We start from the raw sequence: 12820 nt of genomic DNA, 5'->3' as shown, positions 1-12820 counted from the left end.
AAAACCAAAAGATTTTCTTTAAACAATTCAATTTTCTAGTTCTTTTACCTCTGAAGATAACCTGACAACTCTTGAAAAACTAACCATGTATGAACTGATGTAGCATTTCTAAGTCTGCCAATAGATTACTGAATTATCTCTGCTGTTTGCTATAATTTTAGCAAGGTACAATACAATGAAAAATGGTCTTGCTTTAGTCTGTTTTACTGCAAATAGTTTATGATCAAAGAATCAAGTTAGTTTTGTCCCACTGTTGCTTGGGAAATCTCTGACCTGAACTATAAGCTATTCAGTCAAGATGACTTCGGGAAGGAGATCAGGCAGTGGTAACCCAGCCTTCCCTCTTCACCACAGCAGCCAAGCAACTAACAGAAAGTTTTCCTTTTCTATTCCAGTACCTTGAGGACACCAAAAGGCGCCAAATGTATCAGATATATACTAGCCAAAATCTGATATGACAAAGATGGAATTCCCAAGCAGGATCCAGTGATAGTATAATGGCATTAGGCCTAAAAAAATTCTTTCCCTTTCATAGCTGCTGGGGGAAACAGCTTGGCTTCTCCCTAGGTCAATGTACAGACATTGGGGCACCAATCAATTCTGTACATGGCTAGAAAGTTTATCAAGAGAGAATTGAATGTTATAAGTTTGAGAAGATAAGTACTATATTGGGAGAGATGCTTTAGGGGCAGAGGAAAGAAGAGAAACATGGAACAAATCAGAAAAAAGTGAGTCAAAACAAAAGCGTGGAAGAAAAAAAAAGAACAGTAATTGAAGAGTTAAGCTAAAAAGGGAAAGAAGTTCTAACAAAACCAAGAAAGATGTTGTGATTGGCCCTTGTCAAATAGTACCAACAACTAAGTACTATTCAGTGAATTTCAATACAATTTATTCCGTATATATATTACAGAAATAGTAGTAAAATGCATCAAATATATTCAATAATTACTTCTTCACACCAATTAGTAGGCGTTGTCCTCTGGCTAGTAGATTTTGGACAAATTACTCAAGCCGTAGATTTAGCAAAACCATGAAATTCTCAATTTCACATAAGGAACATAATAAAATCAACACCAATGTACTTACCTGACCTCTAATGTCTATGTCAGCATATTTATGTAGTAGAGCCCTCACAATTTCAACATGACCTCCTCTAACAGCCCCGATCAACACAGTGTCGCCACTCTGAAAATAAATTATAATGACAGAAAACAGGAACAATAGATTAATCCTCATTTGATTAAAATAATTTATCAAGGAAAACATAGTATTTTGCCTGCAATCATATTACATGACAAGTCAAAACCCATGAATGCATATATTAGGTCTATTTTTACTAAATCTTTATATAATGAAGTTCAGATTACTTATTAGTTTATACTGTGATGTTAAATTTAGTTTAATCAGCTAATTGACTAGTCGATGGATTTTCAATCAAATAGTCAATCAGTCAATAAATGGGGGAGCCGCAGCAGGGTCAGCTACCACCCTGGGAGTTAAGCCCACTGTGGCTCTTTCTTTTAAATGTGTTAAGAGCCATCTGGCTCTTTATACATTTAAAAAGCTGAAGCGCAGCAGGGAGGACCCAGTGCAAGCTGGGAAAGCTGATTTCCAGCTCACACTGGGTCTCTTCTCCCACCCCACCCCACCAAACACACACACCGTGCTTTAGCTTTTTAAAAGTCTTAGAATCATAGAACTGGAAGAGACCTCAGAAGGTCATCAAGTCCAGCCCCCTGCTCTAGGTAGGGCCAATTCCAACTAAATCAACCCGGCCAGGGCTTTGTCAAGCCGAGACTTAAACACCTCCAGGGATGGAGACGCCACTACATCCCTAGGTAACCCATTCCAGTGCTTCACCACTCTCCTAGTGAAATAGTTTTTCCTAATATCCAACCTGGACCTCTCCCACCACAACTTGAGATCATTGCTCCTTGTTCTGCCATCTGTCACTACTGAGAACAGCCTCTCTCCATCCTCTTTGGAACCTCCCTTCAGGAAGTTGACGGCTGCTATCAAATCCCCCCTCACTCTTCGCTTCTGCAGACTAAACAGACCCAAGTCCTTCAGCCTCTCCTCATAAGTCATATGCTCCAGCCCCCCAATCATTTTGGTTGCCCTCCGCTGGACCCTCTCCAATGCGTCCACATCCTTTTTGTAGTTGGGGGCCCAGAACTGGACACAATACTCCAGATGCGGCCTCACCACAGCCGAATAAAAGGGGAATGATGACATCTCTGGATCTGCTGGCAATGCTCCTCTTAATGGAACCTAATATGCCATTAGCCTTCTTGGCTATAAGGACACACTGTTGACTCATATCTAGCTTCTCATCCACTGTAACCCCCAGGTCCTTTTCTGCAGAACTACTATTTAACTGGTTGGTCCCCAGCTGGTAACTATGCTTGGGATTCTTCCGTCCCAAGTGCAGGACTCTACACTTGTCCTTGTTGAACCGCATCAGATTTCTTGTGGCCCAATCCTCCAAATTGTCTTAGTCATTCTGTACCCTATCTCTGCCCTTAAGCATATCTACCTCTCCCCCCCAGCTTAGTATCATCCGCAAACTGCTGAGGGTGCAATCCATCCCCTCATCCAGATCATTAATAAACATATTGAACAAAACCGGTCCTAGAACCGAACCTTGGGGCACTCCGCTAGAAACCGACCGCCATCCTGACATCGAGCCATTGATCACTACCTGCTGGGCCCGGCCTTCTAGCCATCTTTCTATCCATCTTACCGTCCATTTATCCAATCCACAATCCCTTAACTTGCTGGCAAGAATATTGTGGGAGACCGTATCAAAAGCCTTCCTAAAGTCAAGGTATATAACATCCACTGACTTCCCCATGTCCACCGAGCCAGTTACCTCATCGTAGAAGCTAATCAGATTGGTCAGGCACCACTTGCCCTTTGTGAATCCATGCTGACTATTCCTAATCACTTTCCTCTCATCCAAGTGCCTCAATATGGATTCCTTAAGGATCCCTTCCATGATTTTTCCAGGAACTGAGGTAAGACTGACCGGCCTACATTTGCCTTTTTCCAGTCATCCGGGATTTCTCCCGATCTCCACGACTTTTCATAGATAATAGCCAAAGGCTCCACTTAAAAGGCTGTGCAGTAGGGAGGACCCAGCACAAGCTGGGAATCAGCTGGATCCTCCTCTCCCCTCTACTGTACTTCTGATTTTTAAATGTATTAAGAGCCTGCAGGCTCTTATAACATTTAAAAAGCAGAAGCACAACATCTGGGAATCAGCTGATTTCTGGTTCACACCCATTCCGAACCACCCCCGTATCCCACATGAAGAGGGTGCTGGAGGGAACCAGATTATAAGCCTGCTCCCCCCAGCACTGGCTCATGCTCCACAACCTTGCTGCCTCTGAGAGGCAGCAAAGGGGGATAGGGAAGTGACTAGTCAAGGGACCAGTCGACTATCCAATAAACTTTTGCTTATCGGATATTCAACTAGTCGCTTACATCCCTAGTTTATTTTAGTTAACTATACTCACAGTAGAAAAGGCTTCCATTTTTCAATGAGAATTTTTATTCAAAAAAGAGGTCGGACATTAAGTGTTTGAAGTAAAACAATCATAAGCAAGATTAAGATTTAGTCCCTCAATTTGTAACATAGTGCCAGCATGGAAGAACATGAAGAAAAATACATGAGGAAAAGTCAAATTTTTCTTGCTTAATTTTGTATCAATGTATAGGTATTAATACAGAAAAGTATTTTTTTAATCTGTGCTCTTTCTTCATAGAGCATGTGGAGTTTTTGATACTTAAGTACTATCTTTTGATAAATAAATGCTGTACACAAGCAGCTAATTCTGGCTTCACCGACGTAACATAAAAAAGCAGTAATTTCACGGCATCATTGGAATTACATAGAAGTACAATTTGAAGAATAAAGGCATAAAATCCAATTTACATTTTATTTAATACCTCTCAATTTGCATAACTGTGGAAAAAATTACACACTCCATGAAAGAGAGAAAATAAGTGCCATCAGTAAATGAGCAAGTAAATCTAAACATGACCACCACTCTGTATAAGCAATCTAGTGGTCAGAGTCTCAGTAACATCTCCTCCCAGGTACCAAAATTCTAAGCTTAAATGTTGCAGATAAAAATGGGTGTTAGTGAATGTAATATTGACCAAAATTTTATTTTCTTTTAAGTTGACTAATCATTGCGACAAAATCTGTATTGAAAAGGAAAGGGGCGAAAGAAGCGGGAGAGCATGTAATAAGACTAATTATTTTACAGTTCCAAAAGATACTTATTCAACCACAACCAGGCATCATATATTGGAAGCCTAATCAGAAAAAGAATGAAGAGTTCCAATCCCCTCCACTTACATATCTTGCTCCTAACAGAAGATGAAAGTATTAAGTATTTTAACATTTGTTTCTGTAAATGTTTAAAATAGACAGTTTTCATGCCGTATATACTGTCAGCGGTTTAGTACAAAACTGTTCCGGAGATTCATGAAGTGGATATTTAAGTGTGGATATTAGTAGTTTCAATTTTTTTTAAATGGCGGCAACCACTAAGTTTTTGTCACTGAGCCAAACGTATTAGGCGTTGGTATTTCACAGAACATAATCTTAGCTGTCTGATCATACAAATCTGCTCCCACCTCCTGGAGTGCCCATGTGGGTACCCCAAGCCCGGGCCTACGTTGGGAGTAGGATGCAGCCGGGTGAAACACTGAAAATTTATTCATTTTTAGTTCTTTTTTTTTTCATATGCGTTTATATTTTTGGACTGCAAAAAACAGTACTGAAAAAAAACGGGTTCCAACTCGAGTAAAAAGTTGCGAAACCCTGGCCTAGCCAGCTTTCTAGCCATCTTACAGTCCATTTAACCAATCCATATTCCCTTAACTTGCTGACAAGAATATTGTGGGTGACTGTACCAAAAGCTCTGCTAAAGCTGGCACTGGGGGCTTTGGGAGGACAAAAGCCAACTTATTTGAATATTCATCATTTGCTTAATGAACATGCAAATATACAAATGAATGTTATCAGTCCTCCAAAAGCTCGTGAATGGATTGACAGGTCCCAATGTCAAAAAGTTTGGGAACCCCTGATCTACAGCATATCTTTTGGAAATACATGTAAAAACAGGAAGATCATCTGTTAAGAAACATAATTGGATTTTCCACAATGAATAGTACTGTTGTGTTAAGCCAGGATGTGAAAAGATTTCATGACAACTGCAAACCAAAGGGGCTTGGAAAAGGCTCGTTGAAGAGGTGATCACTAGCCCATCTATACATTAGTGACAACTGGTAGTGCCAGAAGGTTAGACTTTATCTATATCTATACAAACAGTATTTTTCCCTGTCAAGAATGTTGTCCATGGGTGATTAACAATGGTAATATAAAAATCTGCCACCTGGTAGCAGAAAATTAAAAACAACATAAAATATATATAGCTTATAATAAACTCATCACACCACTACACACTACATTTAAGTTATTCAGTCTTATATATCAGGCACATGTTTGACACCAAGTTTATCATCAGAACACTAACCCTATCAGGAATGTTCACGTAAGTTCCTGCATCAAGCAGATCCTGCACAATTTCCGTATGTCCTTCCTTCGAAGCAATCATCAAAGCTGTATTTCCATCTTTATCTGTTAAATTTACATTTGGATTCCTTTTCAGAATTTCCTTTACTGAGTCAGTGTAGCCACCTTTTACTGCTACAATAAGTGCAGTCATAGAGTTCTTAAAAAAGAAAAAGAAAATATTACACACTGAATAAGGAATACAGATAATTACAATATCTGTATACTGAAAGCTATCTAAACTTTAAAAATAAACAGGTACTATCTCCAAGAACTTTCTAAATGCAAGCATTAAAACCTAAAACAAATCATAAATTTTGAAAAAAATATGAACTGTACAATCTTTCTGCAGTTTTATGAAAATAATCAATACACTAATTATGCCAATTCCATTTCAGAAAAATTAAATAGAACCAGTGGAGCTGGTCTGGGGAGTGGCAGCCAGCCGGGCCAGTGACCTAGGGATAGACAGCCTCCAGAACAGTTGTGGCCCCACGTGGGGCCAGGGAACCCCGGGAACAGCTGCTGCCCCGCATGGTGCTGAATGGCCGAGGACAGGGAGCCCCAAGGGCAGCTGCCGTCCCTGGCAGGGTGGGGGCAGGCAGCAGAGTGCCACAAGTAGGCTGGGGGCAGCAGAACCAGGCAGGTGGGCTGGAGGAAGTAAGGCCTCCTGTCTGCTCCCAGGGCAAGAGAGAGGAGGGGAGCCCCAGGAGAGCCTGGATACCTGACCTCCCCTGGTCTGGCAAATTCCCTTGTTCGGGAGCACTCGGGTCCTGATGGTGACAGACCAGGGAGGTTCAACCTGTAGTTTTGTTTCATTTCTGCACGCTAGAAATGTTAGTCTGTTTATACTTGAAACAAGAAGTCGATGCATCTTACCATGGTAAACAAAATTAGTTACTTACAGCCCCTTCTTGATCAACATCAGCACCCATCTGCAGCAAGTATTTCACACATTCCAAATGACCCTTCCGAGCAGCCCAAATCAATGGAGTGGTTCCATACTATAAACAAAATCAGTCACAAAAAATTAATATGTTCTTTCAAGTTGAGTTGCTGTATTCAATGGCAAGACTATATATTGTCTAGCACAGCATGCATGGCATGATAAAATACACAAAAATTTAAAAAAATATTTTACAGTATAAAAAAAAAAAGATACCCCCCAATAACAATAGATACATATAACAGGAGTAGAGTTTTCAGAGAGACATCTAGAATAACTCAAAGGGGTCACCTTCATAGCAACTGTTTAGAAAAATCGAACTGACTAGCTACTTACGCAGTTTTTACAGATGAAAGCATAAAAACTTCTGAGAAAAGGGTTTTATTCTCGTAACGCTAAGCGTCTCATTAAGTATTTAAAATTAACAACCCAGATTTCAAAAGTAAGTTTCCCTATTAAGTAAGATGCCCTTTAAGGTAAGAGGCAGAAGGGAATTAAAAGAATAAGCAAGGTTTTGATGTTGTATTGTTATTCAGGACTTTGAGGAAAAACAATATAGATTGTAAAAATATTATGTTCATTTTTTTCAAAAATATGACCTGCCAGTTTGCAAAATAGAAAACAACAGTGAATTTTCATTTCAAAACTGAGCAGCCAGTAATTTACTTCTCTTTTCATCTTTCCATTAAGTGTCAGTCTGCATTTTCATTAGTACACCTGATCTATGCCTTGGAACAGGAACATTAAACATCTTTTGGAGTATCTTATATTGGCCAGTAAGTAACTTTGAATTAAAAAATAATTTTGTCATCCAACTTCTTCTGAATATTTCCATTAAGCATTTAGGCTAAAGCTTCATTTATTTGTATCCCTTCTCAGAAGCTATTTGATTTGTACAATGATCAACCAACTAGTCACAAAAGCTAGCCCTTACAAAATGAAGTTAGCACATTTAAAATGCTTGCAATTTTAACTCCTCTCTCACAGGTTTCTAGGTACCAGAATTGTGTGTACACACAAGTTAGGCTAGCATCATTTCAAAGAGTTATAAAAGCATAAAAAAAAACCATATTTTAACGTAATCAGGGTTCACTATATTTCAATATTATATTTAGCTTATTATTCATAGATAACTATTAAATACTAAATTAAGCACAAAGACTTGCAAAGGATACTTGCCAAGCTGGTGGCTTGATCTATGTCACGTGAATTTTAACTATGTGAGCAAAAAATTTAATTCAGACCATTTTTTTCAGAATCAGAGACAAATGTCTTAATCAGAAAATGTTGTATAAATGTTGATATTCCTGCATAAATGCATTTTTTTAAAGAAAAAGAAAAATTCTGGATAATATATACCAGATAATTTCCTGAACATTTTGACACTGTTCTGGACTGCACAAAAATTTCTGTACTAATATAAATTGCTAAACACCATCATAGCTTACTTTATCAGAGCAGTTGACTTTAGCTCCATGTTGCAGCAAGAGATGTACTATATCCGAGTGGCCACGTCCTGCTGCCCAAATGATTGGATAAACACTGTATTGCTTGAATCAAACAATAACAATATAAAAACTAAGTCATGTGAAACAACGAAGATGTTCATATTTTAAATTCTCATATTTTAAATTTTTATATATATTTGTATTTTTTTTGTTTGTTCTTGTAAGCCGCCTTGAATATTTTAAATAGAAAGGCAGGGTAAAAATATTTAAATAAAATAAATAACTAAATAAATAAATGGTTATTGTATTTATACATTAATATCTAACAATGTCTAGGACTTCACAAAACATGAAAGAAATGTGCACAGCATTATCTACTGATTATACCTCAGTAATTATTACCAATTAAATGGCATGTAACAGCCTGTCATTATTGTTAAGTAAGTAGAAATCTGTCATATCTGAAGTGATAGCTTCTCATTTCCTAATTCCTGACAGAAGCGGTCAAATTATTTCTGTTGGTACTTTCCTTGTAAATCTGTGCATCCTTGTCCATCAAACCCATGGCTTCATCTGTATCTGTATTGTCAACTGGATGCTTCCAGTAGCTCACTGCTATACTGGAAATAAGGCCCTTCACTTGATTAGCAGGTTGGACCTCTGTACTCCAGTCTTCCATCATCTGGCAACATCTGTGGTTCACCATCCCTGTGAGTGCTCCAGAGCTGGAGTGCTCCTGGGAAAAAGCTGGGCCATGTGTCCAGCAACTCCTCCCCATCCTTCTAGAGGTTCCTGAGTACTACAAATGGTTCATTTGTGGTGCTCAAACTTAAGGAGAGTGAGGGAGGACATGGAGGATGGCTACAAAGCCCCATGAGCAGGGGCCAAGACTGCAGACCACTATCTGACCCCTGCCTACAGGGGCTCCACAGCCATCCTGCCTCCTCCTCAGAGAGCCCTACTCAGTCAATGCCAGCCTCTCTGCTGCCACTGGATGGGCCATGGGTCTACGCAGCTGCCCTGCCTCTTGTCCCAAATACCTTCCACCCCAGTCACTGCTTGGTCAATGCCAGTGCCTCTGCTGCCCTCTAAAGTGGAGCTCTCCGGCCAGCAGCAGCAGAGGGGCCAGCATTGACCACTCCTTGTCTGAAAAATTCCCTTGTTTGGGACCCATCAGGTCCTAAGGGTGCCATACCAGGGAAGTACATCCTGTAATCAGAAGGGGGTATGTCTACACAGCAGCATTACATAACTTAGTGCACATCTACACTATAAGCCTTGATTTTGAAATAAAGTCGAGCTGGAGGACTTCTTACTCTGACTCATGGTAACGTACACATTGTACATACACATTTCATGAGGAGTAAGCCAAGTCAAAGGAAGAAAACTCTTTCTTCGACTTCCTGCGGTATAGACAGCGCCAAAAGCCAAATAAAGCTATTTCATTTCAGCTGTGCAATTCACGTGGCTCAAGTTGCGTAGTTTAATTTGACTTTAGCCCTGCAGTGTAGACATAACCCAGTAAAAGAGAACAGTTACCCTTAACAGTTAAAGGTAACAATTTCCTAATATCTCACTATTTACACACTTGTAATGACAGAGCCTAAAAAACAATTGTAATGACAGAGCCATTACGTATATAATCACATCACATACGCTTCAAGATGCCAACAAATGCAGAAGACAGAATAGACTGCCAAAAATCAGTGTCATGACACGTTCTCATGAATACCTGTATATATAATACAACCCAGACTATCTATTAGTTACCAAGAAATAATTAAAAGACATGTTACTACATGTAGGACCTGCCTGGTCTGGCACCTTTGGAACTTGAGCAATCCCCAACCATGGAGTTTGCTGGACCAGAGAGGTCAAGGCTGTCAGCCCTGCTCCACTGCCAGCCCCTCTGTCCCTAGCCCTGCCAGGGCTACACTTGCCTGAGGACAGGGCAGTGCTCCCCACCACACTGAGAAAACCAGGCCCCACTGTCTCTGGCCCTAGCTGTGCCAGCCCAGGCCCCACTGTCTCTGGGGCTGTGCTCCCTGCTGTGCCAGCCCTAGCTGGGGCTGCACTCCTGGGCGCAGCTGACTATGTTGCCCCTGACCCAGGTGGGGCTGCACTCCCTGCAGTCCCAGATTGGCTGGGGCTGCTCTTCCAGGCACCAGCCCCACTACCTGCAGCCATACTGGGGTAGCACTCCCTGCCACCAGCTCCAGCCAGGGCTGTGCTCTGCCACTGGGGCTGCACTCCCCACTGCCAGCCCACCCCTGAACCTCTCCGGCCATACCATAGATGCTGCCTCTCTACCGTACAACAGATGTTGCCAGACCACAGAATCCCAGATTTTAGTGGTTTAACCTGTACTCCTAGTTATATATGTGTTTATTAAATTATCTATTTCTAGAAATAGTAATTAAAACTGAATAGAATTATTCTTCTACTGTACATACACATAGAAATTACTTGTCACAATCTTAATATCTTTCTGATGAAAAGCTTAATTAAATACATAAAATCATCTACTCCAATTAAGAATAGTTGCTATGAACTAAATAATAAAACAATCAATTTATTGCCATGAAATGCATTACAAAAATTGTATATAACTCATAGTTCTTCACAAATAGTACCACTATACAATTCAGGTTTTTGAAGGATTTTCCTCCTCTCAAAAATTAAGCCTTACCTGCCCAGTGATGTTTGGGTTTGCTCCTTTCTCAAGAAGCAGCTCAGCTACTTTAGTACAACCTTTATAAGATGCCCACATTAGGGCTGTCCACCCTCCCTATAAAGTATAATTGAGAAGATATCAGAGTGATTTATTTAAAACACATACTTATGCATTTTTTTAGATTCATATCTATTCTTAGACTCATTAACAGGAGTCTATCACAAGAAATATTGTAAATGTTGTAAAAATTCAAACATGTAAAATTTAATACTAAACTTTTTTAAATAAAATTTTAAAGCAGAACGTTTTACATTTTAAAGCACTCAAACAATAGAAGATCTTAATTTGGTTTTGCACAGTTGGAAAAATCAAGTCCATATATATCCCTGTTAGTGTATCTATTCCATTTTAAATTAGTAAAAAGATCATGTAGAACTTAGGGCAGTATCTGGGGAGGAAGAATCAAAATTCTCTCCTAAACAATTTTATCCAACTTGCTGCAGATAAAATCATTGACTTCAAACAAAAGCACTGCAGTATATAGACTGAATAAGATGCTTCCATAATGAAGGGGGACAAACCTGCCAATATTACAGTTGGTTAAATAAACATTATTGGGAAAATCCATGGACAAATCTGAACTCATTGTTCTAGAAGCATAAACAGATTTCAAGAGCATGGCTTGCCACTTTACTGTACACGGTTTCATAAAAGACAAGCAAATATGGGTTTCTCCCTACCTAGAGCAACCATATTAACATTTACTTTATTGAAGAACACCAACAAAGTATTTTCCTTTTTAGCCACCTCCCACAACAAAATCAAATTCTCAGAATTTCAAGAATTGGATTGTGCAATTCAATTAGATTAATAACCCTTAACATATGCCACATCAGGAGACTACCTTATCACTTATACATGCAATTGCACATATAATCAAGCTCCAAAAGTAGACTGAACTTGCTAAAGGGATTTAAAATGTATCCTTCGTTCTCCAAACAATGAACAAAATCAGCCATTAAAATGCTTGGTTTTTTTCCCCTCCATAACATATATTTGAAAATATTACATTTAACAATTCTACATAAGTAAATTAAAAATTAAAAGATCTGAGATTCCTCCAGCATGGAAGACAGTCTAGAGAATAACAGAGTTTTCACTTCACAGTTTGAGTAATTTTTTAATATACAGAAAAAGAAAAGAGTCCTGGAAAAATATGTTCTTTTCTATCAATAGATAAAATTTTAAAGCAGAACGTTTTACATTTTAAAGCACTCCAACAATAGAAGATCTTAATTTGGTTTTGCACAGTTGGAAAAATCAAGTCATATATATCCCTATTAGTGTATCTATTCCATTTTAAATTAGTAAAAAGATCATACCATATCCCGGTGCTCCAAATTTACATTATAGTTAAGTAGCTCTGCTACAATCTCTACATATCCTTCTTTAGCTGCCGAAATAAGAGCTGTCCAGTTATCCTAAAATAAGAAAAGAGTTGAAAAAAGTAGTTTAATTCAATTAGTGGTATTTAATTCAATAGAATATGGAGATTTTACATACCAAACTACTAAACCTGGTATACAGTCATTCCCTTACAGTTACCAAATATTGGTTTTAGTATAAAGTACAAATTAATGTTTATAACATACTTGGCTAATTCAACTAATGAATGAGTGACTTGTTCATCCACTCTGAAGTTGTGGATATTCTTCGCATTAAATCTCATATTACATTGATTTCCTAACTATGAAGTCTGCATAGTATATATCTCAATAGCATTCATCACTATATACTTTTAATTGATTTCCATGCCCCTTTTAGGGTTTATGTCCCGCTTTCCATCTCGATTTCTGATTGTGTTGAGGCTTGCTGCCATCAGCCATTTTGAAATAAAATTATTATTTTTTCCTCTGTCTAATCTTTCATACTCTCTCTCTAAAGTTGTATCAAAGAACAAGTATGCAACATCCCACCAATCAAATTTTAAAAAATTATTTTCTTTCAAAATGGCTGATGGCAGCAAGCCTCAACACAATCAGAAATCATTAAATGGAATATTGTGTCCAGTTCTGGGCACCGCATTTCAAGAAAGATGTGGAGAAATTGAAGGTCCAGAGAAGAGCAACAAAAATTATTAAAGGCCTAGAAAACATGACCTATGT

At 38.8% G+C, this 12820-nt stretch overlaps 1 protein-coding gene across 4 annotated transcripts in view; it reads right to left on the bottom strand.

The window, feature by feature from the left end:
- Positions 1–12820, bottom strand: part of KIDINS220 (kinase D interacting substrate 220) — a 188190-nt gene that overhangs the window by 153359 nt on the left and 22011 nt on the right. For all 4 annotated transcript variants that reach the window (XM_075923523.2, XM_006123619.5, XM_006123620.5 and 1 more), the window contains exons 4-9: positions 12038–12136; positions 10671–10769; positions 7982–8083; positions 6493–6591; positions 5550–5747; positions 1087–1185 (exon numbers count right to left, since the gene is read on the bottom strand). In XM_075923523.2, coding sequence (XP_075779638.1) covers positions 1087–1185; positions 5550–5747; positions 6493–6591; positions 7982–8083; positions 10671–10769; positions 12038–12136 — 696 coding nt within the window. The remainder of the gene's footprint in view (positions 1–1086; positions 1186–5549; positions 5748–6492; positions 6592–7981; positions 8084–10670; positions 10770–12037; positions 12137–12820) is intronic.

This window comes from Pelodiscus sinensis, chromosome 3 (genome assembly GCF_052426305.1).
Source record: "Pelodiscus sinensis isolate ZL-2025 chromosome 3, ASM5242630v1, whole genome shotgun sequence".
NCBI lineage: Eukaryota > Metazoa > Chordata > Testudines > Trionychidae > Pelodiscus > Pelodiscus sinensis.
The sequence above is the reverse complement of the archived record's forward strand: the minus strand, read 5'-3'. Positions and strand labels throughout refer to the sequence as shown.